Source organism: Plecotus auritus, assembly GCF_963455305.1.
Source record: "Plecotus auritus genome assembly, chromosome: 11".
In the NCBI taxonomy this organism is placed as follows: Eukaryota; Metazoa; Chordata; class Mammalia; order Chiroptera; family Vespertilionidae; genus Plecotus; species Plecotus auritus.
The window spans coordinates 40,123,262-40,148,692 of NC_137777.1; the positions used below are offsets into that span (position 1 = coordinate 40,123,262).

The window sequence follows — 25,431 nt, forward strand, 5'->3', positions numbered from 1 at the left end:
TGCACCCAGTTCAATAGCAACTGTTACCCGAGGTCGTGCCTACTTTGCGTATTTGTTCCTAGACGTCTTCGCGACAATATAGTCCAACCTCCTCGTTTGACAGAGAAGGAAACTGAGGCTCCGCAGAGTGACAGGCGGTCCTGGATGCCATGATAGCTCCAGTGCCTCAAGACCGCCCCGAACGCCCAAAAATGAGGCCTGTTAGCTGGGGTTCCTACCTAATCATGTCCCTCCGCCTGGCTAGCGACTAGTGCCCGCAAAGCGGGGGTTTCCAATGGAGACGTAACACACGAGCTGTGTGTAGATAGGCACCTGCTGGAGGGAGTTGGTGTTCTTTTCCGCTGAGCATGACAGTTGACCCTTGAACAACAAGGGTTTGGCCTCTGCGGGTCCACGTATCCCCGGCTTTTCCCCATTAGATACAGCGGGCTCTTCCTATCCTGGGGTTCGCACCTGCGGATTCAACAAACCGCGGGGGGGAAAAGAGTATTTTCGCCTTCCCTTCGGCAGATTCCCAGCCGCGATTCCCACCTGGGATGGATGGAAGGCCCTGTTCCCAGCTGCAGGTGGTTGAGTCCTCTGATGGTGAAGGGCCGACTGTAGTTGAGTTGTTTGGGGATTTTGAACTGCGCTGCATTCAGAGCCCCTAACCCCAGCCCCCCATTATTCAAGGGTCAACCTGTATACTGTGAGCCTTTTTAGGTTTGTAGAAAGAATGTCAAACATTCTTCGAAAAACCGCAGTTTTAATAGTCACCCAATACTCCATTTTATCCAAGTGCCATAAGCTCTTTCTGAACATCTATGTTATCAGTTTTCATTGTCAAAAACAGTGCAAAGGGCAGCGCCTCTCCCACTGGGGAGCAGGGGGGGGGGACTTCCTTTCTCCCTCTCCTCGCCCCCCCCCCACTCCCCCCTGCACCTTGCCTTTTCCTCTCCTAAGGTCCAAGGGCCCTTCTGCTTCTGTAACTTGTTTCCTGAGCCTACACAGCCCAGCTGGCTCACTTCAACTACCTCTGTAACTTTCTAAATAAACTTCCTCTTATAATTTGAAAAAACAAAAAACAAAAAACAGTGCCAAGAACATCCTTGTTGACAAATCTTTGCATTCTGACTCTATAAGGTTAATGACTACAGACCTTTTTTCTTTTTCAATTGCTTCAAGTATTACATATAGTGCCCACTTTTTCCCATTACCAGTGAGTTTGAGAATTGTTGAGGTCATGAAAGTCACTAGGTCTAGATGCAGCTAGATGGTGGCCCTATGGGATCTTCTAGAAGCATCACAGGGTAGTAGTGGCTTTTCTTTGTACCTTGGACCCATTGGGCTTGGCCTCTAGCACTCGGCACCATGCATGTTGTTGACTGAATGAACGCATTCCCACTTGCCCCCACTCCCACAGGTCACACCTGGTGGATCTCGGGGCTGGCATCTGCCTGCTAGCTCTAGGTGTAAGCTCATTATTAGGTGTCTCACCACTCCTTGTCTTCACACATGCCATGCTTCTCACTTTGTCTTTCCCTCTCCGGGTTGCTACATACCCTGTCACACTTACATAGGGACATTTTGGTTCTACAGGAATGACAATGGACAAGTCCAGATCTCATCTTTCACACACTGTTCATTCACTTATTTATCCAATAAGCAGTTACTGAGTCACCTATTAAACATGGGACCTTATGTTTGTTAGAAGCACAGAAGAAAATAATATTGATATTACTATCTAACATTCATGGAACACATAAAAGTGCCCCTCACTGCAGTAAGGATAAGACTAGGCATCTGAATGAACTTCCTCTTTATCATAGCCCAATCAGGTAAGTACTATTATTCCCCCATTTTACAGATAAGGAAACTGATGCAAGTTAAAAGTCACACCCATGGACCTAACCAGTTTGGCTCAGTGGATAGAGCTTTGGCCTGCGGACTCAAGGGTCCCAGGTTCGACTCCAGTCAAGGGCATGTACTTTGGTTGCGGGCATATCCCCAGTAGGGGGTGTGCAGGAGGAAGCTGATCGATGTTTCTAACTCTCTAGCCCTCTCCCTTCCTCGCTGTAAACAATCAATAAAATATACATATTTTTTTTAAATATATTTTATTGATACTTTACAGAGAGGAAGGGAGAGGGATAGAGAGCCAGAAACATCGATGAGAGAGAAACACCGATCAGCCGCCCCCCCGCACACCCCCCACTGGGGATGCGCCCGCAACCAAGGCACACGCCCCTGACCGGAATCGAACCCGGGACCCTTCAGTCCGCAGCCCAACGCTCCATCCACTGAGCCAAACCGGTTTCGGCAAAATATACATATTTTTAAAAAGTCATACCAATGGTTGAATAGCAGAGCCTTAGCTACAAACCCAGGCAGTCAGCACTAAAAGCTAGATTCCAGAAGAGTGGGGCGTGCTCCAGGCACAAGGGCTATAATCAGTGAAGGTCCTGAGGCTAAATGTCATTGGGCTGTTAAACTGTCAGAAAGCTGGTGTGGTCAGAGCACAGGTTGAAATCGGAGGCCTTGTAGGTTAAGGTTAAATATTTTGGACTATGAATGGGAAGCTATTCAAACGCCTGGAGCAAAGCAGAGATAACCGATTTGTGCTTTGTAAAGAAGTCTCTGCCTGGAAGGAAGTGTTCTGGCCAGGGCTGGGAATGGAGGCAATAACTATTGTCTCATCCCCCTCAAGTTGATGGACTTTAGGCTTCTGAGACGAATTATGCAAACTGGATGTGAGGTGTGACAACCAGGCGGGTGGAGGCACCATTGCTAAGGGGTTTTAAGAAAGACCTTAAGTTTAGCTTTGGACATGTCCAAATGGTTGCCTCCCACACACATTTAGGTACTTCCTCCACAGGAAGTCAGATGGAAATGTAGAAATGTCAGGGTGGAGATGGCAGTGGAAGCCAGCTCAGGCGGTGTGGCAGAGAATAGGGATGGAAGGGGCCCAGAGTGAGGGAAGTAGAGGTTCCCAACACTCACGGATGAGGGCGAGGAAGGGCGGGAGCCGGTGAAGGTTCCAGAGGGAACGGGAGCAGCAGGAACATGGGGAGGAGGGGGCTTAGGTCAGATGCAGACCCACACCTCTCAGATGCCCAGCGAGGCTAGACTTATCCAGGGGTCAGGATTGGAAGTCGGGACTGGAAATAATTTTACCTCTTTCTTGGCTCACTCTGGCGGGGCCGTCCCCATTTGATCTAGCAGAACTTAATTTGAAGGTCCAGCAAGAAGTGAGTTGTGGGGCCTTTCTTGGTAGTTCCTCTGATATTTTCACATTTATGTCTCACCTAACAACAACAAAAGTGGGGGATAATTTAATGAAAGAACACCGCGTGCACTTTCATTCCTCCTGGATCCCACTCCGTGTGTGTATTAGCCATTGGCGAGTGAACACAACGGAACATTTAAAACTATCTTTAGATCTGCACTAACAGAAATTGGGTTCAAGTCTGAACCCTAACCTTCAGAAAACACCAACGTGCAGGTCCCCATTCCTTTCCTAGATCCCACAATGAGGAGTCTCATTTAGGCACTCTTTCCGACAACAAAATCGTTTCTGTCAACAACCATTGAGTCCCTGCTGTGCAAGACTGGTGACTGCGAGATGCTCTCCCCCCCCCCACCCCCACTCTTAGTCTTTTATTTCATGAAAGAAAGACCAGGGAGAGGACGGGAAGAAGAGAGGGCAAGAAGGGAGAGATGTTTCTTGCCATAAAAGAACTCAGGATTTGGTGCCGAAGACCTGTACATAATTAAAGGAGATTTGGTTAAGGGGTGGCAATATGTATATTTTCTAAGAACGTGGTTGAAAATGTCATCCGCGAGCTCTGGATGAACTAGGCATGCGCATATAAAATGCTTTACATGAGACGAATGGTTTAAAATCGAGTCTAAAGACAGTGCATTTGTGCTGGAAATGAAAAAAATAAACTTACACCGCCTTGCAAGATAGCAGTGCGCCGTGCTGCGCATGGGAGCCAGTTATCAACCAATCATTCAGTGAGTTAACGCTACACCCAGGGAATGCTGCTGGCAGCATTAGCCATCCATAAATAAGCTAATATGTACAATAGCTAAATGAATAGACCCTTCCTTGGTGTTTTATGGCCTGCAAACAATGCAGCTTTTCATTAAAGGAATCATTCGAAAATGTGGACACGGATACTGCGGCAGTGCGGGGCTCTCTGCCCATTGATAATGGCCTCTGTGTTAGGTGGGGGGAGGGGGAGACGGATGTCCATTTACTTTAGCAAAGATTGTTATTGAATGAAACCTTTAATGGGGGCGTTTATGATCCCACTCGTCCGCTAAGAGCTCGGGGCTGCCTTCGCGTAGTCCTTCCCCCACCCTGACGGCTCTTAGAGAATCAGTACAGGTAATATGTCAGCTGGTGGCGCAGTCCAGCCCGCAGAGAGGTGGCGCTGAAATGGAAACGGACAGGTAGCTACTTAGAGAGGGTAGGGGGTAAACACTGAAAGTGAGGCTCCCCTCGGGAGGCGGGGAGGGAGGTCCGCGCTGGGATCAGATAGGAGCAGATTAGGCACAGGGACTAGAGAGCAGGGCAAGGCCACGGGGAGCTTAGGAAAGCCCTCGGTGGGGTGGTACTTAGAGCCCCAGAATTCACAGCGGTTTGTCCACTCGCAGCGCCCGCTTCCCCTCCGTCCGAAATGTTGCTGAGGGATGCACAATAAATGGGATGGAGCGCAGATGCTCAGACACAGTGCAGGGCGCTGGATGCTGAGTGCGGTTCCCGGGGAAGGGGCTGGAGGGGCCGCGCTCGCTGCTGGGGGTGCGCGCTGCCTCCGTAAGAGCTCGCTGCAAAACCAACCTGAACGCTATTTCCACCTCCTTTTGCCTCACCGCCCCCCGCCCCCAACAAAACAAAAACCCTCTGCGTATTTCTTCGAGTTAGCAAACACAGGTACTAATGTAGGTCTTTCATGAAAGCGAAGTGGTGTATAGTCAGCTTTAAAAACGGGGATACCTGCTTCTACCATTAGTCTCATTCTTAAAAATTGCGGTAAAGTGCACATTATGAAATTTATCATCTTACCATTTATAAGTGTACAGCTCACTGCGTGGCATGAAGTACATTCACATTGTTGTGCAGCCAGTACCACCATCCAGCGCTAAAGCTCTCTTCATCTTGCAAAACTGGAGCTCTCTACCCATTAAACTTTCCACTCCTCCTTCCCCCAAGCCGGGGAGCGAGCCCGCAACCCAGGTTCGTACTCTTGTCCAGGAATTGAACCTGAGACCTTTCCTTGCGAGGGCCGACACTCTAACCGCTGAGCAACACCGGCCAGGGCTAGTCTCACTTTTTTTACCCTAAATTCACTTATTTTCTTTCCTAGTTTTTAAAAGCCCCCAAGACCCAGAAACCTTCCAGAGATTCTTAGAAAAAGACTTCGTTTAGAGCCTCCCAAGCCTCCTGTCCCACCCCACCCTTGATCCTCAGCATTGACCATGAACAGTGCACACTACAATGATAGCATCTTTTCAACATGATTGATGCTTTTTGGCGAGCCACCGTTACCCAGGGACTCAGTGGTGTGGAGGAGGGTCCTGGCGCCTCAGGTTTAATGGGCATTTTAGGTGATTCCCATCGTAGGCAAGTGAGAAGCGGGCTTTAGCTTGGTAGGGACCTTTCACTACCAACAAGCCTCTTCCACGGTTGGGATTCAACATCACAAACTTAAAATGAATGGCTGGCTGTGTTTCTTTCGGAAGACGGCTCCTGGGTCTGGCCCTTAGAAAGTCGGGGTCCTATTGTCTCAGAGGCTGAATGAGTCAACAGTTGTAACCACAAACCCACTCTTCTCGTTTCACAAACAGAATCCGTTTCACAAACAGAATCCATCCGGGGTTGCGGGAGTCATTCCCCTCTTCTGTTTTATCACACACAGACACCCATTTTTTACAGTGTCTCTGGACATTTTGATTTGTTATCCTAGTAATTTCGATTTAAAACACCCATTTTTTTCTCCATCTCAAGTCCTGTCAGTCCTTGAAAAATCAACTGCAGGTAAGTAGTTAACCAGGAGAGGCTTTTGTCATTAGTAACATTTGTAACAATTGCCAACGTTTCTGGCAGGGCTCAAGGGTCTTCTCCCGCCAAACTCTACCCGGCGTTTGTGTCCTCAGACTCCGGACCCCCAGGCCCCCAGAGCTGTGGCCACCCCAGGGGGCTTTGGTTTGGAAAGCCAAATCTTCAGCACTGGCCTTTCCACACCCTCAGTCCTCAGCTTTGGCACAAGGAAAATACTAGAATTCCATCCCACGCCTGCTCTCCTCTCGATTGCCCAGCCCTAAACTCTTAGTCACCCTGGAGATTAGTTAGACCTGCCTGGGGCTTGCCCAGGGGGCCTTGTGGCTGGGATTTGGTATTTAAGAACTGGAAAGCAGAGATAACCTTGGAAGACACCTTGCACATTCTTACTGGAAGAGTTTCAAAATCAAATTTAAGGGAATTCGGCTCTGGCACCTTTAAATCAGATAACCCAGGAGAGTGGAATTCTCCAAGAGGACTTTGCTCATATTCCCAGGTTCAAGTACACACAGTCTTGCAGCCATCAGAGGTGGAGAACACCTTTTCAAAGGAAAAATCTTGTCAAAAATAAGCTCAAGTGAGTTGTGGACTGTGTTTGGCATCTCAATTGTCTTGCTGCATTTAACTGGTTAAGAATGGGGAGGAGGGGGGAGAATCACACAAATGGCTTTAAAACCTTACCAATTATTTTTATTGGCACTTAAAAAATAACTGATATAGAGAAATAGATGTCAAATAGAACACACCATGGAAGCAAATGGAAGAGCACAGCATTTTTAAACAGTTTATAAAAATCAAGAATGGAATTCCAATCCCTTTGATATATTTTCTTCACAGCAAACTGTTTTTGACACAAAGCATTAAAACTGAGAAACAAATTTCGCAAACACAATTTATCCAACTTTTTAATATATAATTGCAAAAATCCTGAGATAACGTAAGATGAAATGATGGTGAAAGAATATTTTATCCTGAGACCATGTGCAAAAATAAGAACACAACATTCTCCCTAAATATTCTGTACCTTAGCTGTGATTATGGCTGAATATCCCACCTCAAAATACTATCACTTATTTTATTAGTTACTTTTAAGCCAACAAAGCAATGAAAATTCTTGGCAATAATAAATGGAAGCTGAATATATACCTCTTACAAGGTAGAAAACTACATTGTTTTCTATAAGATTCCCATATTTTATGAAGAGAGTATCAATGAGGGGTAAGTTTATCTCTATTTTGTTATTCTTTTTTTAAAAAAATGTTTATTGATATGAGAGCGGGAGAAGGCAAAACTTTGTTGTTCCACTTATTTATGCATTCATTGGTTGATTCTTGTATGTGCCCTGACCAGGGATTGAACCCAAAACCTTGGCCTATCGGGACAATGCTCTAACCAACTAAGCTACCTGGCCACCCAGCCAGGGCTTTTTTATATTATTCTTAACACTATTTTTCTTTAAAATTTAGCTTGAAAGTACTTAAATCCTCCATGAATGAAACACTGTGCAACCTGGGACAGTGTCAGAGATGTTCTATCATATTGTGAATGGCAGTTCCTTGTAAACCCAACCTGCCTGCATTGTGGTTATAAAGTGAGCAATGACTTATGGCCACAATGCTGAGCCTACTGGAGGCCCCAAGTGTACTTCCATAGCTTCCTTCATTCCAGCTTCCCAAGTCCTAGGACACCCTAAAGACCCATTAAGAACTTCAGCAATATCATGGATGTCACTTTGGGCCTAGTTATTTTTCCAGCGTTTAGATGTCCCCTTTATATTTATTTTTTACTCTAATGAATGAACAGGTGATAATCAGACATGGACTCAGGCAGGGAAAGGAAGATGAACAGACACTTCATTTATAGGTGGCCTCCAAGTTCCATTGACCAGGCTGGTAGCTGCAAGTTTCATCTCCAACCGTCATGTGACGACGGAGTTCTACTGGTCCCCAACTCGGCAGTCCCAGGAAGAGTACTCTCTGCCTGCGAGCTGCATTCTAATGATTTCTCCCAACTGAACAGCTTTGTGATTTTGCCCACTCACCTGGCTACTTAGTTTTACCTACGCTGTGTAGGGACCGGGAAGATAAATCAAATAAAGTGATGATTTTCAAACTTAAATACAGATTGCTGAGTCCCAATCCCAGGATTGCTGATTCAGTAGACATCCAGTTGGGCCACAGAATATGCCTTCCTAACAAGTTCCCAGGTGATGCTATGCGGCTGGTCCAGAAACCACACTTCAGAGAACCATTGAAAGAAAGCATATCTGTCAATAATAAAAATTTGCCTAATTCTGTCTCACTTTTGCCTTAACAGGTTAAGAGAAAAAGAATAGATTTAAGTTTCATCCAGAATACAAGTAATTTCATTTTAATTCTCACAAATGAAAGAATTATTTTATGAATGAGGATGTTAAACCTCAACAGTTAAATGAGTTGCCTAACATTGTACAGTGAGGACATGGTAGACAAAGACAAGTTTGTCCAACTCCAAAATCTACATTCCATTTGTTATGTTTCAGCAATCTTCAGCCAACAAAATTATATGAACTTATTCTACTTTCTATTAGTATGTGGTAGTGTGTCTTTGACTTAATCTACTTTGTATTATTGTTATAAATTAACCTAAATTATCTTTAGGAATAGGCAAGATACACATTTTAAACAAACATAAGAGAGCTTAAGGTAATTACTAAAGAAAGATGTTATGATTTGATTGTATTTTCCAAACCAAAAATTGACATATGTAACCTGATCAATATGACCCAAATGGTCAGATTAAACAGTCTAGTTTTCAGTTAGTGTGGGCATGTATGATCCATGAAAAATTATTTTGCATGCATGCATCTTGGAGTGCTGGTTAGAAAAGAAAAAAAATTACCTTCCTTTGTTACTATTCTGGTTCAAAACACAAAGTAGTTAATTTGAATTATTCACCTAGGGGGGAAAATCGGCATCACACCACTTCCTGATGTTCGCTTTAGTGTTTGATTTTAAAATAACGCTCAACCCCATGCACAGGAAGAAATACATTTTGAACTAGCAGTCAAAGAAAGGCTAATTAGAGGACGAGCCCCAGTCTTTTCTGAAGACCATTGTTCTGCCTTAATTAACATGAATTAAAACAGCCCTAAAACAACAGGGCACATTCCCATTAGGATCAATTACTCAGACCCAGTCACAGACACTAAGAATTCCCCAGAGGAAAATCTGTCACTGCTTTTCCATGGGCATCCCTTCTGTCTAAGGACCAGGCCACAGCTGGGGCCTCCCTCTGGAAGGGGCATCTGTTCCGCATTGAATTTACTCCAGTTTGAGACGTGGACCGTGGATAAAGGGTGAAGAAAAATCCTAGGTTGTCAATAGAACCATGTGATATAGTAGCTTAGTAGCTAGGTTGCCTACGAAGCACTTTTATTCTGGTCTTGAGTTTTCTGTATGAATGTTGAAATGAAGTTTGTTGTTGCTTGTCTTAATATAGAGCATACTGGCTGGGTCACAAGCTGGGCTGTGGAGTCAGGTGATCCTGGCTTTGTCCCTTCAAGGCACCAGTTCTTACGCTCATTTTTATAGTAGTGAACTCAGCGGTACCCTTACATGGGGTTAACACTCAATAAATGTTGGCTATTATTGCCCATGAGATGAGTCTGCGGTCTCCCTACACATAGAAGAGATTATTCCCAAACTACTCACATCTATGGCACATTTTAAAAATGGGTTTCTTTTTAAATACCCTATATACTATCATGAACCACCTAATTAGAAAGACCTCAAAGAATTCCATTTTTCTATTCATCAGGAACAAAATCAGTCTTAAAAATAGAATATAAATACACTTACTTATTTTTCATTTTATTGCAAAATTGTTAACCTTTCTTTGTTTTGGTAATAATTTGTCTTCCCCTATTGGTAAAGATCACACACAGATGGTGGGGTGAATAAGTAACTTCCCTGTCCTCCAAGTAATTCTGTGCTGGTCTAGCCAAATTAACAGGCATTTGTCATGAGATGGGGGAGAAGTGAGAACTGAGGGTTTAGAACTAATCCAACTAAAGATGGGAGATCAACTCATGTCTGAACACTTAGTTAGAATACTAATGATGCTCTGGCTTGAGTGAATTTGAAAAGAATTTATTCTAGGAAGAAACTTAACAGGTGACGGCCACAGACATATCATAATTGGGGGCCCAGGGAAAGGTTTCTCTTTCACCCCAGAAATTCAATGTGGCCACTCCTCTCTCAGGGTTTTTTTCTTTTCCATAATGCCCAAGAACTATTAACAGCCAGCTTTCACTACTTATCAGTAAATTCACCAAAATTTCATTCTTATTGGAAATGACGGAAAACATTTCTTCAAAAGCTATTAAAACCAGTTGATAAATCTGGTCATTGCAGCTAATCGGTCAGTCCCATTTTTCAGTAGAAGCATCCTTTGTTCACACAACACACACATACACAAGAAAAATAAAGACAGAACCCGAGTCCTTAGTTTCCCCCTGGTCCCCAAGCTGTCTGAGGGCTAGGAGTCTTCATGAAGCTTCATGTGGGAGCACAGGGCGTCTTGATCTGGGAAGGTTTTCCCGCAGCTGCCGCAGGAGCAGCCCTGGCCCTCCTTGTGTGAGCGGCGGACGTGGCTGTCGTGGGCGGCGTGGGACGCGAACGATTTGCCACAGTGTTTGCATTTGAAGGGCTTCTCCCCCGAGTGCTGCCTGATATGTGTGCGGAGGATGCTGGAGGCAGTGAACTTCTGCCAGGACAGAAAGCAGAAGGGAGAGCAAACTTCCATCAGCTGGAAGATGAGTGAAACGACGCGTTTCCTTTCCTGGTTACTATCGCTTAGGCCACCCCTTCGTTCTCCAGTTGATGAACCCGTGGTAGCACCCTCGGCCAGCAAGAGTAGCCTTAATAGAAAAGGACATGATCCATGTGTCCTCCTGACTGGTTCCGAGTAGCCCTGGCTATTCAAACGGTGGCTTTCCAGTGCCTAAGATCACCTGGGGTCGTTAAAAATGCAGATTGACAGCCCTAGCCCGGAGAATGTGCCCAGTAAGTACACTCCTTGGGGGTAAGAAGGAACCTGCATTTAAACCAGCAATTCTGATGGGGAAGGGGGGGTCCTAGGACCCCACTCCAAGATAACCTGCACTACAGAAGGAGCAGCTAGTACTGGCCAAGGTCTTTGCATAAGTCAGTTTCATATTGGTTTCTTCTTGTAGATTCACATGGACTCAGAAGAAATAATAGAGATTCTGTGTGCCCTTTACCCAGTTTCCCAAGGGTTACATCTTACAAAATATAATATCACAACCCGGCTATTGATGTTGACAGTTAAGATAACGAACATTCTCATCATTAAGATCCTTCATGTTGCCCTTTTGTAGACACACCTACTCTCTCCCACTCCCGTTTCTTTTGTAAGCAGTGGCAACCACTCATCTATCCTCCATTTCTATAATTTCATCATCTCAGAATGTTATATACACAGAATTGTAAGGATGCAACCTTTGGGTTATTGGTTTTCCTCACTTGGCATAGTTCTCTGGTGATTCAGCCAGGCTGCTGTGTATACAGCCCATGCCCCTTTTATTGCTGAGTGCATTCCATGGTGTGGATGTACCACAGTCAGTCTCATCCCTTACCCCCCAGAAGGACATCTGGGCTGGGGCTGTTATGCAATAAGCTGCTACAAACATTTGTGCACAGGTTTTTGTGTGAACGTATAAGCAACTGCAGGGTAAAGAAACTGCTTCACTGTTTTGCAGAGTGACTAACATTATAGAGTCCCAAGCATTTGCTGTTTTTACATTATCTTTTCTTGGCCACTTCTTTTCTTCTCCTTATTTATAACCAACCCATCATTCAGGTCAATGCTATGCTCTGACCTTTGTCACTCTCAGGTAGTGTATTAGAAATGTAATGACTTTGCTTTTTGGGTCCACTGACCGTAATATAAAACACCAGTTTAAACTGGTGACCTCAGATTCCAAGGGCTGGGAGAGAAGCACTGAACAATGGGGTGTCTGGGCATACATAGGGTTGGATTACTGCTCAGTAAGGTGTATAAGCTGTCCTTGCACAGACACTCAGACATGGCCAGTCTTCACCAGATTAAGTAATGGGAGTCTACGGTGTAATCTAGGGTGTATTTCCTCATCACACAAGCCATGAATGCCAATTTGGCAGTAGGTCATTGTATCTGACCATCACAAGCAAATGTGAGCATATTTGGGGGTAGAAATAGGGTTAGGTAAGCCAGGCTTTATGCTTCAAGTTCCTATCCATGGACACCCAAACAGAGCTCAAGGCAGATCCCTTACAAGGAGGTTCCACCTACCTTGGTACAGTACACACACTGGTAGGGTCTGTCTCCAGAGTGAACTCTCATGTGCTTGTTTAGGCTGGAAGACTGAGAGAAAGATTTCCCACATGTAGAACACTAAGGCAAAAAAGAATAGAGTTGGAATCACGTCTTCCCCTAACAAGTTCATTTCCCCATGATGTTTACTACTGTATTTATTTTGTGTGCTATCAGAGAATCAAGCAGGCCCAGGCCGAGGTCTGTTGGTGGTATAGACCTCCTGGAACCACACGGAGGAATCCCGCAGCATAGACTCTGGTCCAGAGCCTGCCCGGTGCTAATGTCATCTAACATCTTTGGATGTCAGTTTCTTCAGGTGTGAAATGAGGGAATTTAATAGGATCCTGGTGTCTAACAGAGGCCTGAATTAGTCCTGCCCTGTCAACATGCCGCTGTGTGACCAGTGTGTCAGTTAAACTCAGAATCTTTGTTCCCTGATTTTCCTCAAGGGCAAAATACCTACTCTGTTTTCCTTTCAGGGCAATCACTGTGCAACCAATGCAACAAGTATTTATGGAGTGCCTACTATATGCTTAATACACTAATTTTTCTGTAGTGCTTGAAATTTAAATAATGGGCATATATTATTTGTTACTGAAGCAAAAAAAAAAATCAGATGTTTGAGATAATATTGCAAACGGAACAAATTATAAAAGAGAAGTGATTAGAAAAAGAAACTGTTCTTGGAAATTGAAAACAACAACAAAAAAGTACCAAATAACTGAATAGACCCAGCTGACTGCTGAAGACTAAATACATGATTTGGAAAATAAGATTAGGGAACTTTATGAGAAAGCTAAGCAAAAAAAAAATTAAGTTAAGCATAGGGAGGTAGATTGAACTTAACACCTGGCCAAAAGGAGTTCCAGGAGAGAACAAAGGCCTAGAAGACAGATAATAACCAAAGAAAGAACAAGATCATTCCTTTGAGCTTAGGATTTGTGCCTTCAGATGGAAAAAGTACCTTGTATTCCACTGTGTGCAAAGCAAGAGAAAGAAAAAACACATCTAATTTTGACACATTCTATTAAAATTTCAGAACTCCAAAGATAAAGCAAAATTTCCACAAAGAAAAGTGGTTATTTACAAAGAAACAAGAACCAGATTGGTGCCCTGGCCAGTTTGCTCAGTGGATAGAGCGTTGGCCCGTGGACTGAAGGGTCTCATGTTTGATTCTGGTCAGGGGTGCATACCTCGGTTGCAGGCTCGATCCCCATCACATGCCGGTGGAGGCAACCAATCAATGTGTTTCTCTCACATTGATGTTTCTCTTGTCTCTCCCCCTCCTTTCCATTCTCTCTAAAGAAATCAATGGGAAAAATATCCTTGGATGAGGATTAACAAAAGTAAATAAGTAAGTAAAACAAATTAAAAAAAAAAAAAAAAGAACCAGATTGGCTCCAAATGGTAGAAGAAAATGGAGTGATGCTTTGAATATTCTGAGGGAGAATTATTTCTACCTATAATTCTGTATCCAGGCAAACCATGAAAGAGATATGTGAATAAAATATCCTCAGACAAAGAAGGACTCAGAAAACTTTTCACTATATATCCTTTAACTCAATTACTTGAAGATATGCACCAGTGATACAAAAAAGAAATCAAGGAAGAGGAAGAGTGGAATAGAAGAATCAGTAGAATTTAAGAAGGTGTTAAAAAAAAAAAAATCCAGCCCTAACCGGTTTGGCTCAGTGAATAGAGCGTCAGCCTGCGGACTCAAGGGTCAAGGGCATGTACCTTGGTTGCGGGCACATCCCTAGTGGGAGGTATGCAGGAGGCAGCTGATTGATGTTTCTCTCTCATCGATGTTTCTAACTCTCTCTTCCCTCTCCCTTCCTCTCTGTAAAAAAAAATCAATAAAATACACTTAAGAAAAAAAAATCCAAATGACAGTTCACAGGTCCAGAAATCACTGGTTCAAATCAGAATAAGCTCCAGGAAGAATGTGAATGTCATCATACAAGTTATACAATTAAGAAACTAAATTTGTGTCTTGAAATTAGAAATGCTGGCAAAAAACAAAAGTTTACAAGGAAGTCAAAGATGGAAGTAAAGTTAAAGCCTTGTATAAATCTGCACAATTTATGGACTATAGAGAACAATGCTTTATGAAGGAAAAAAAAAATCCAGCCCTGTCTCCCTGGGTCAGGTACTTCAGAAGGCTAGAACCCACATTCTGGACTTGTGTGAACTCTTGGTCCTCATTGTTATGGACCATACTGCAAGGGTGGGGAACCTTTTCTCTGCCAAGGGTGATTTGGATATTTATAATATCATTAAGTGGACCGTACAAAATTATCAACTTAAAAATTAGCCTGCTTGCTCTGGCTGGTTTGGCTCAGTGAATAGAGCATCGGCCTGCAAACTGAAGGGTCCCTGGTTTGATTCTGGTCAAGGGCACATGCCTGGGTTGCAGGCTCGATCCCCAGTAGGGGGCATGTAGGAGGCAGCCGATCAATTATTTTCACTCATCATTGATGTTTCTATCTCTCTCTCCCTTCCTCTCTGAAATCAAGAAAAAAATATTTTAAAAAAATTAGCCTGCTATATTTAGCCAAACATTTAATTAACTGGCCCCTAAAGCTTTGGCAGGGTTAGACCAAATTATTTAATGGGCCTTATATGGCCCTCAGGCTGGACGTTCCCCACCCCTGGACTACAGGGGTTTCCTGACATTTTTAATCTATGTCCCACTTGAAGTTTGCTTGACAAATTATCTGAAAAGGGGGCGCATTTAGGTTTAAAGGCTGGAAGGAGGATTGTAATGCAGGGGGTTTTCATTATTGGTTGTATACCCACATCTTCCATTATTTTTGTCAATTTTTTTTTGCTCTTTTAGAAACCCATTATTTTTGTTAAAAATCATTTATCTTCACTGGATCTTTTTCTTCTATTAAAGTTAAATTAAATGTTTTCTTTTGGGCTTCAATGGAAATTAAATATACTTTATCATTTTAAAAGTTAAGTACTACTCAAGCTAAAGTAAATGAAATATAGAAAACTAAAAGAGAATAAAAATGTTAAGCAATAAAAATCAGGAAAAACCTCAAAACTCCAAACATGAGGGCAAAATGCCATGGGAAATTCAGGTTAGATGTTGGGACAGTAGCTACATATGTGCCTCTTGAGCTCTGAACAGAATTCTTGGCTACAGATTTGAAACCCAATGTTAAACAATATTTATAGTCATGATAAAGGAGAGCTTGCAAAGAGAAAATAACGAAAGAAACCTTGGGAACACCAAGTATGACACGTTATTATTCCTTTAGTCTACCAGAAAAACAACTCTTTTGAAGGTCAAATCATCACTTTCTTTTTTCTTTTTTAAAAAAATGTTTGTATTGATTTTTAGAGAGAGAGGAAGGGAGAGGGATAGATAGAAACATGGATGAGAAAGGAACATCATCTATCAGTTGCCTCCTGCACCACCCCTCCCCCCCACTGGGGATCAATCAATTACAAAAATAATCATAAATGCATAACAGAAATAACTACTTCTATGTACTATTGTTCACTGCATCATCATTGGCAAGACATGCGCAAAACAGGGGATTGGTTAAATAAGTCATGGTGCAACTATCTGGTGTACAGATATAGCCATTATATTTACAAATGAGTTTGTGATATCTTAGGTCAGAAAATTAGCCTCATAATCTTCAGTATGATCTAAGTATATTAAAAATACAAACACATATTGAAAAGAATTGTACCTAAGATGTCTTAACTTTGGGCCATCGCCTATCAGGTGGCTTCCGTCTTGTTTTTTCTCCATATTGTATTCACCAAGCATGCACTATATTTTTATGTTAAAAAATAATTGGAAAAGGGAAAAAACAAAAAGGAAAAAATAAAATGAAATAAAAATTGGAAGTAAAATTTTTAAAGGATGACCAAGTTGAAACATAATGATCTCTCTTTGCTTCCCTCTCAATCACAGGTCCAGAGTGACAGCAGGCATCGCACCCAGGAGGCCTTCAGTGTGTTCGGGGTTCTGGGAGGGACCCGGAAAGCCAGTCTGGGCCATAGGTGAGATCATTTGCTAACAGAACCAAGTTCTCACCTTGTGAGGCCGGTGCTTCTCATGAACGTGGAGGATATGGATTCGGAGCCGGTCCCGTTTCTCAAAAGACCTTTTGCACTGAGAGCAGGGGAATTTCCTGTCGCCCTGGTCCACGCAGGGGGTGTACTTGAGATGCTTGTCTCTGTAGTATCTGTAGGTAAACACCTTTCCACATCGGTCACATCTGTACCCTTCTGCAGACTCTGTCAAACACGGGACAGGAGCGGTGGCTTGGTCAGCAACCTTTCCTCATTCTTACTTCCTCCAAGGCAGCTTGTAAAGCCTTTCCCTTATTATTGGCAATTTTAAACATATACTAAAGTAAACATAATAAAATAATAAACCCTCATGTGCCTTGACAATGACCAACTTAGATAATTTTGTTTTCATTAATATCACTTCCCTTCATGATGGAACACTGATTTATCACTTGGTTCTTAGATACCTCACACCATAATCTTACATTGACTGGCACTTGTTACAAGGTTAATAATATAACCAAAACATGCCTACCCTGTGTCCCTTTCAGACCAGCCAGAGCTACAAGTTCAAAACTGTTCACCCAGGACAATGATGAACACCAGAGCTCACGTCCCAGGCCTCCCGAGGCTGTTCCGTTCCCCTTGACCCCATTTACAAAGTCTTAGGCACTCTCTTAGCTGATAGTTCACTTCTCTGAATTTTGGGGGAGGATTCCAGAGCTAGAATCTTCACATAAAAAGGAGGGATGACAGTATCTTGCCTTCCCTAACACATAGAGTTCTCATGATGGTTAATTTAATTCTGACACTTAATGAGTTCTTACCATCATGAGTGATACTATCACCAAGTGATAGATAAGACTGAGAAAGATAAGTTGTTACCAATGGAAGAGGGAGGAGAGAGAGAGAAGTTAAGAGAGGGTGCTGCTGCTAGCTGGTTTGGCTCAGTGGATAGAGCGTCAGCCTGCAGACTGAAGGGTCCTGGGTTCGATTCCAGTCGAGGGCACATGCCCGGGTTGTGGGCTTGATCCCCAGTGGGAGTCATGCAAGAGGCAGCCGATCAATGATTCTCTCTCATCATTGATGTTTCTATCTCTCTCTCCCTCTCCCTTCCTCTCTGAAATCAATAAAAATATATTTAAAAAAAAAAAAAAGAGAGAGTGCTGCAGATTCTAGCAAAGGAGGTGCCAGGTGAGGGTTGTCTACGTGTTGGGAGGAAGGGAGAGGACAGGGGCCACCTACAGGGGTCTCTGTCAGGACACTGGATTCCAGGACAAGTGCCTCCCCTGAGACCTCATTGTCTGGCCCCAGGGAGGGAGAAAAGAGCCAGGAGTGAGTATATGCAAGAATCTGGAGATGGAAATCTTTTCAGGATCAGGACAGCAGGGAAGCTATCCATCTGGGGCTTTGTTAGTTAACAACTGCATCCCAGGCACGTTCGACAAGTGACTAAGGAAATAAACCATTCGCTAAGTAAATAACCAGGAAGGCAGCCGCCAACCCCAGGACAATCCATCGCCCAGCCCAGTCTACCACTTTCATTGAGGTGCTAATCTTCTCAGAACCCCCGTGCTGCAGCAGCCGTTTTTGTTCAGAGCTAGAATCTGGTCAGAAATACCTGGCCTTCCTGCTTCCTGGGATGGGAAAAGGGGGTCTTAAAGATGGGGCCAGTGATCTTTACCAATCAAAGCACTAAAACACACCAAAATGCAAAATATGGGTATTAGAGTGTATTCGCAAGAGAACAACAACTTAGGCAGAAATGACACCCACCTTTACTAATTAGACTCAGGGCTTTGGAAATTTATCTTCATTTTATTCTATTCCCTTTTCCTTCTTCCTCCCCTCCGCTGGGTCAGCTACTCTTTCTCATCCAGGGCTTTCACAACCCTGATTCCCATGCTTCTTGCCCCACCACAATTCACACCAAATTTTGGAAGGATTAAGAGGAAGGATTAAGCGTCGTTTTCACATTCCACACCTCCAGCCCCCAAAACACACACTCGGCAGGCTGCATACTCAAATAACCCGCCCACATAGGGTCCAGGACACCCCCCCACACCCCCACCGACCTTAAGAGAAAGGTTGTCACCCATCCTCACCAAAAGCCTTGAAGAAAACCTGTCCAAAACATTCATAACAGCAAACAAATGAATTCCCATAATTCTTCCCAACAAATGGAGTCCTTTACAAGATCCACCCCCCAACACATTGTCCAAAATACACAGCATTTTAACAGTGCCGGGAGCATCGGAGAATTTGGTTCATAACTGGAGCAGAAGTAGCTGCAGGCTCGGTTTCCCACACTTACCATTAAACCCTCATGCCTGTTGCTTATATGCTGTGATCTCTGCTATCTGCATATTACTCCATGTGAATACGTCTTCATTTATTTAAGTATTCTACTATTGAGCACTTGAGATTGTGCTTTTTCACTACTACGGGTGGTGCCGTAGCAAAAATCCTTGTGGATAAAAAAAAAATCCTTTTGGACTATTTCCTGAAGATAAATTTCCAGAACAGCATTACTGAGACATCAACAGTTATGAACATTTTAATTGCTCGATACATCAGGTTAAGGGATTTTTTAAAAAGGGGAATGAATAAATTTGGGGAGTTATCAAGCATGTATTTGTCTCAAATCTATTTTTCACTTTTGTTTTAAAAGCAATAGGGGGGTAAGAGATCAACCGAAGGACTTGTATGCATGCATATAAGCATAACCAATGGACGCAAGACACTGGGAGGGGGATGAGGGGCTGTGCGGGGGAGGGGGGGGAGGGGAGGCTGGGGGAAGGTCAGTTGGAACAAAAAAAGGAGATGTATGTACTACTATTTGTAATACTTTAAACAATAAAAAAAGAAAAAATTACATAAAAGCAATTGGTAAAAGGGAGACATCTCTAACACTTTCAACAATAAAGATAAGTTTGAAAAAATAAGTAAAAGCTATTGGTATATTTTGGGAAATGACCAAAAGGCCGTGCGTGACGCAGTGCTAAGTATGTGACAACTCTGAGTCCCAGGACTTTAGAGATCTCACCACTTCACTCCCACCCCCACGTTAGGGTAGGAGGACGATAGTTCACCCAAACGATTCGGACAGGCCCTCATTACTTGGACTCTGGAAAGATACCTCCCATGATTCACCTCCTAATCCCTGGAGAACGTGTGGTTGGTTGACTTTGGCTTCACCATCCCCCAGCCTGGACTGCCTTCTCTCTTCCTGCCTAACACACCCCCCTCTTCCACACACCCCCAGGCCCGAATTTCCTCTCATCCCTAAGCAACTCTTCCCAATTGAGTCAGCATCTTCCTCCTTCATTCAATCCACACGTGGCTCCAGGAGCAGGGGATACGAAGGTCTAGGGTTACTCCCTGGCCTGAAGGACTGTCCAGCTCAAAGACAGGCATGTAGACAACCAGTGCAGTGTGTGATGAATGCTATTCCCATTGGCTTTTCCCTGCTACTCACGGCACTTATTTTAACATAAGGTCGTCTGCTACCTGATCACACACATTACAGTAATTTGCACTTGTCCGGTCGCACCTATAAGATCAGTGATTCCCAAGGCTCACTCTGAGAGCTTTTTTAAATGCAAATTCCAGAGGCTCACTCCCAGAGAGTGGGTTGGTGGTCTTCCAGCTCCTTGCTACTAAAATGTGGTCCAGAGGCCAGCAGCATCAGCATCCCTTGGCAGCTTGATAGAAATGCAGAATCTCAGGTCCCAGGCAGGAATGAGAATCTGCTCCTCCCCAAGACTGCCCAGGTAGTCACATTAAAATCGAACAGTGAATCTAGCTCAATGCTTGTCAAACTTGATTGAGACCCCACAGTAAGAAATATATTCTGAGACCCAGCCCCCACACACATATCCCTGTGAAACAACTTCACAAACAAGGCTTGCTCTTACTTGAGATTCACATCAATATTTTCTACCCTACTTTATTCTTATTCTCTTTTTTCCTTTCATGCACATCTCCACCACTGAATTGATTTCTCACCCCACCATCTGAAAACACTGCTCTGGAGTGACTTCCCAGGCTGTGTTAGCCTGAGCAGGCAGGACTCAGAAACTGGCTTGCCTAAGGCAGAGGTCGTGTCCATTTATTTCACTTTTATTGTCTTCTCTGGGTGGAGGGTGAGGGGGTACAAGAAAAGGGATCCTTGTGAATAGAAGCAGCTTCAGCAGCTTTGGGAAGATGAGGGCCTCGTCCTCCAGCTGGGTAATGCCCCCTGGTTAGAGACACTCTCAGTTTAGTCTTGGGCGAGCCTTCGGGGGGAGGGGAGCTCCACCAGCTGCCCAGAAGCTGCAGGAAGGTGTCCTTCCACCAGGAGCGCCTCACTGGCGAGGCAAAGGCGTGCACTCACCTTCAGAGGGCCCAGGTGCCTGCTTCCCCTGCTCCGTCACCTGAAGGCTCACGGGAATGTCCAAAAACTTTTCATAGCAGTCTCCATACCACACAAGGAGCTCTTGGTTCTGGGAGATCTCTTTGCAGCTCTCATAAAATATCTGCCCTTGACATTGCACTGCAACCAGGTTCTGCTCCTTGGGGAACCGGGCACAGTTGACGTAGGACATCCAGTTCCCTGCACTTCCTTTTCCATCTATAAAGTGGCTCAAACGACCATCTTCAAAGATCTAAAAGATATAAGGCATGAAATTTGAAATTTACCTGTCAAAAACTTATTATCCAAATCTCACACTGGAGTCTACTGACTATATTTATATTAAGCATGATTAACTTTATTAGCTTAAGGATTTCTCTGTAGGTGATGGGACATTTTTAAAGATTCTTACTTTATCTTTCTTGATTTCCAAATTTCTATAGTGAGCATATGTTAATTTCATACGCAGAGGTAAGGGAAACAAGAGGAGGTTCTGCTCAATTCTACTGCTTCAAAACAACCAATTAGTTTTGTATCTTATCCCAACCAAGTTTTCATGCATATTAATGAAGCCATGCTTTCTTTCTCTGATCTTGGCAATTCCACTGGCTCAACCTGTGATTAACATCTTCCACATAGTCAGAATTTCAGCTTACTTCCTTGGAGGACATTACTGGAAGTAGAAATTCAGGGTCAAGGGTGGGTAGCTAATATATTCTGACAAACTGCAGTCTGGCCTGCAACCCCCATACACAGTCAGGAGTCTCAGTTTTTAGCTAACTTCATAGGCAAGTGACAAAACATTTTAAATTTGGGTTTATTTCCCTTGGCATCTTCTCAGCATCACTAGATCCTATTAAAGCAATTGTTTTTGTCTATAATTAAGCACAATGTATGAATTCTTCAAATGTGTATGCCCTGGCTCATGTTCACAGTTTAAAATGACTTAGGGCACCACAGGGCGCCTGGGATTTCTGCAGGTGTTATTGGTCAAGGTCATGGATTATGAATCAGCCCCCCCCCCCCCCCTATATTGAAAAGCAGGCAGCACAGCTAGCAGATTACTGCCTTGTACCCTCTCCCAGGGGGGCACAGGCCAAGATGTTCCTCCCGCAGCCACCTCCCCACAAAAAAAAACACATTTACCTCCCACATCAGAGAATTGTCTCCGTAGGTCTTGACTTCACTGGCGTTGACCACTTTACCTTGAAAGGGTCCAAACCTGACTCCTTTGGCAATGAGGCTATAGCAGAACACGCCAAAATGTGGGACTCCACCAAACAGCATCTGCCTGAGGCAGAGACCTAGGGGAACCCCAAACAGAGAAGTGGATGAGCAAAGTCACTGCATTAGACTGAGGAAAGAAACCCAAGCAAGGAGACCTGCCTACCTTCTGGCAGTTGAAGTGCGTCCTGATCCAAAGCTTGAGGAAGACACTCAGACCCTAGAAAAAGGCAGGGGTAACGTCTTCTTTCTCATTGCAAAGTATTATGAAACCCTTTCATGAGGCCTTTCCCTCCGTGCTCCCTAGAGGTAACCATTTTCCTGAGTTTGATGTTTATATTTTCCTGCTCCTTTTACATATACAATTTCTCCTTTGAGACACAAAACAACCCTTGTAAGGTTGTGAAACGAACCCCATTTGCAAATTTAAAGAACTTGAGAATCAGAAATAATGCTGCCTTTGACTAAGGCCAAGGTCGATGGATGCTGAGCTGGGACTCCATGACCTACACGAGGTGCTCATGGAACTCCCTGGCACATCCTGGTAGAATCTGAGTCCAGTGGACAAGCCCAAGGGCAGGAACCATTCTCTCCTCACCCTTAGCTCTCACTACAACCAACCTCAGGAGCCACACAGTTCAGCAAGTAGAGTTCAGACTGAGCCTGGCCTTCCCAGGCTCTGTCCTTTGATAGAATTCCTGATAGAAGTCCTCACATGCAGCTCCCCACCTCTTCCAGACTCATATTCACCTTGAAGTGCTCCCTCCCCACTCTATTCCCCCATCCATCCATCCATCCATCCATCCATCCACCCATCCACCCATCCATCCATTCTAACCCCGGGAAGAAGTGGACGGCCTTTACCAGCGCTGTCTGGGGGGACCAGGAGGCCGGAAGCTGCATGGTGCGGGCGCTCTGGCGAGTGCTCCAGGCCGGGAAGGAATCCGTACAGGACTAAGTGCAGGTCCTCCTGGGTGAAGTGGTAGCGATGAGCCGACTTCCTCTCCTGGTTCAGGAGTTTGGGGTCCTCCTCAGACCGCTTGCTGGGGAAGTGAGGTAGTAACTGGGAGGTCTTCAGCCCCTCAGGGAACAGGGAAGCACCCAAAGGGGGCGGCGGTGGCATGAAGACCTCAGGTCCATAACACTGGCCACCGTCGCCTCGACCACCAGTGTGGGCCGGGTCTTCACCGGTGGCCCCAGCATAGTCGCGGCCGCTGTTCACGAAGTGCTGCAGCTCCTTGGTTAAGGGGGGAAATGGGTACCATGGTGCCAGTTTGCCGGGCCAGGGCAGCTCGTAGAGCGGCTCCCTCGGCAGGGCCAGGCCGGGGCTCAGCAAGGGAGGGGCGGTCCGCAGGGCGAAGGGGGCCACGGCCGGGGACGCAGACACAGTGGGGACGGGGAAAGGCTGGTAATCCTCCCCCGCGGCCGTCAGGCTGTTCCCAAGGGGTCCATAGGGTGCGAAGGGCGCGTAGTAGGGGGCCAGGTGTTGGGGGCTGCTCTGGAGTCTCTCAGGCGGGTAGCACACCTTGTCCGGAGGTCCGGCCTCAGCCGGCGACCGCAGAGCCATCCCGGGCCACAGCGCGGCGGGTCTGCGGAGAAGCAAGGGCGGTGAGGGAGGGAGGACGCGGGTGTGCCGGCCGGCTCCTGCCCGCCAGCCTCCACCCGCCGAGCCTCCACCGCCAGAGCCTCCACCGCCAGAACCTCCACCGCCAGAGCCTCCACCGCCAGAGCCTCCACCGCCAGAACCTCCACCGCCAGAGCCTCCACCGCCAGAGCCTCCACCGCCAGAACCTCCACCGCCAGAGCCTCCACCCGCCGAACCTCCACCGCCAGAGCCTCCACCCGCCGAGCCTTCACCGCCAGAGCCTCCACCCGCCGAACCTCCACCTCCAGAGCCTCCACCCGCCGAACCTCCACCTCCAGAGCCTCCACCCGCCGAACCTTCACCGCCAGAGCCTCCACCCGCCGAGCCTCCACCCGCCGAGCCTCCACCGCCAGAGCCTCCACCCGCCGAACCTCCACCGCCAGAGCCTCCACCCGCCGAACCTCCACCGCCAGAGCCTCCACCCGCCGAACCTTCACCGCCAGAGCCTCCACCCGCCGAACCTCCACCGCCAGAGCCTCCACCCGCCGAGCCTTCACCGCCAGAGCCTCCACCGCCAGAGCCTCCACCCGCCGAGCCTTCACCGCCAGAGCCTCCACCCGCCGAACCTCCACCGCCAGAGCCAGCCCCGGGTCGGAGGGAATCGGATATACTCCTAATTCGATCCCGCAAGCCCCACCCCACAAACAAAACAGAAACAACGGCCCGGCCGGCCGGCGTGGCTCAGTGGTTGAGCGTCGACCTACAAACCAGGAGGTTAGGGGTGGATTCCTGGGCAGGGCACATGCCCGGTTGGCGGGCTCCGTCCCCGGTGGGAGGCAGCATGGATGATTCTCTCTCATCACTGAGGCTTCAGTTTCTCTCTCTCTCCCTTCCTCTCTGAAATCAGTAAAAAAGTAAATATATACACCAATTATATATATTAAAAAGCAAAACGAAAACCTGGGATCCGGCCAGACCCGACTACAAGTTCTGGGTGAGTGTGGCCGGTGCCTTCCTCTCCAACACACCTTAAACCACTCTCTCCGTGTGGCCCCAAACCCGGCTCGAGCAAACTCTGTTTTACGTGCCCGCTCCCCCTCTTCCCGGTCCAACAAGACTCTTCACGGGGTCGGGAGCCTCCGGCTGTCCCACGCCGGGGCTGGGCCCGGAGCCGAGCGCAAGACCGCCCTGGGCGTCGGGGCGAGCGGCACTCCAGCCGCTCTGCGTCCCCGAGAGAGGGCAGCGCCAAGGGCCCGCTGGCATCGCGAAGGATGCGCTCCCGGAACCCGGGTTCGACCCCGCGGACCCAGGCGGTCTGGCTGCCCGGAGAAGGCGCCACCTTCGGCTCCCCCCGAGCTCCGCAACCGGCGCCGGGTTTCCCGCGCGGACCGAGTCCCGCCACTCGCCCCAAGTCCCTCGGGTCACCCCAGCTGGGGTTGCCCCTCGGGAGCAGGTGAACCCCGCGCCGGGCCGGGTGGGAGGGCGAAGCGTCGCGGGCCGCCGGCTCTCCAGCCCCAGAGCAGCCGCCGCCGCCGCCCCGCGCCCCCCGCCCCGCGCAGGATGGCGTTTTAATGGACACAAGTTCACCAAGGCCGCAGCATGGAGGTCCTCCAGGGCCGGCGGGTCTTGAGGGCAGGATCAATGAGCCCAATCAGGAAACCAAGCAGGGTCGTGACTCAGAAATTAAAGAACACGGGGTCAGGAGGAGAGGTCAGCGGGACGAAGGCATCGGCCCGCTCCTGCGCCCCTAGGGCTCCGCTCCTGGCCTCCCCTCGCCCCAAGGACCTG

At 46.3% G+C, this 25,431-nt stretch overlaps 1 protein-coding gene across 1 annotated transcript; it reads right to left on the reverse strand.

The window, feature by feature from the left end:
- Nucleotides 1-10,564: 10,564 nt before the first annotated feature.
- Nucleotides 10,565-23,625, reverse strand: PRDM14 (PR/SET domain 14; the record flags this gene model as incomplete). Its single annotated transcript, XM_080646554.1, has 7 exons — nucleotides 10,565-10,792; nucleotides 12,380-12,481; nucleotides 16,464-16,666; nucleotides 20,817-21,087; nucleotides 21,981-22,138; nucleotides 22,225-22,278; nucleotides 22,923-23,625. The coding sequence occupies 7 exons, from the start codon at nucleotides 23,623-23,625 to the stop codon at nucleotides 10,565-10,567; spliced, it is 1,719 nt and encodes a 572-aa protein (XP_080502680.1).
- Between the last annotated feature and the right edge of the window lie 1,806 nt (nucleotides 23,626-25,431).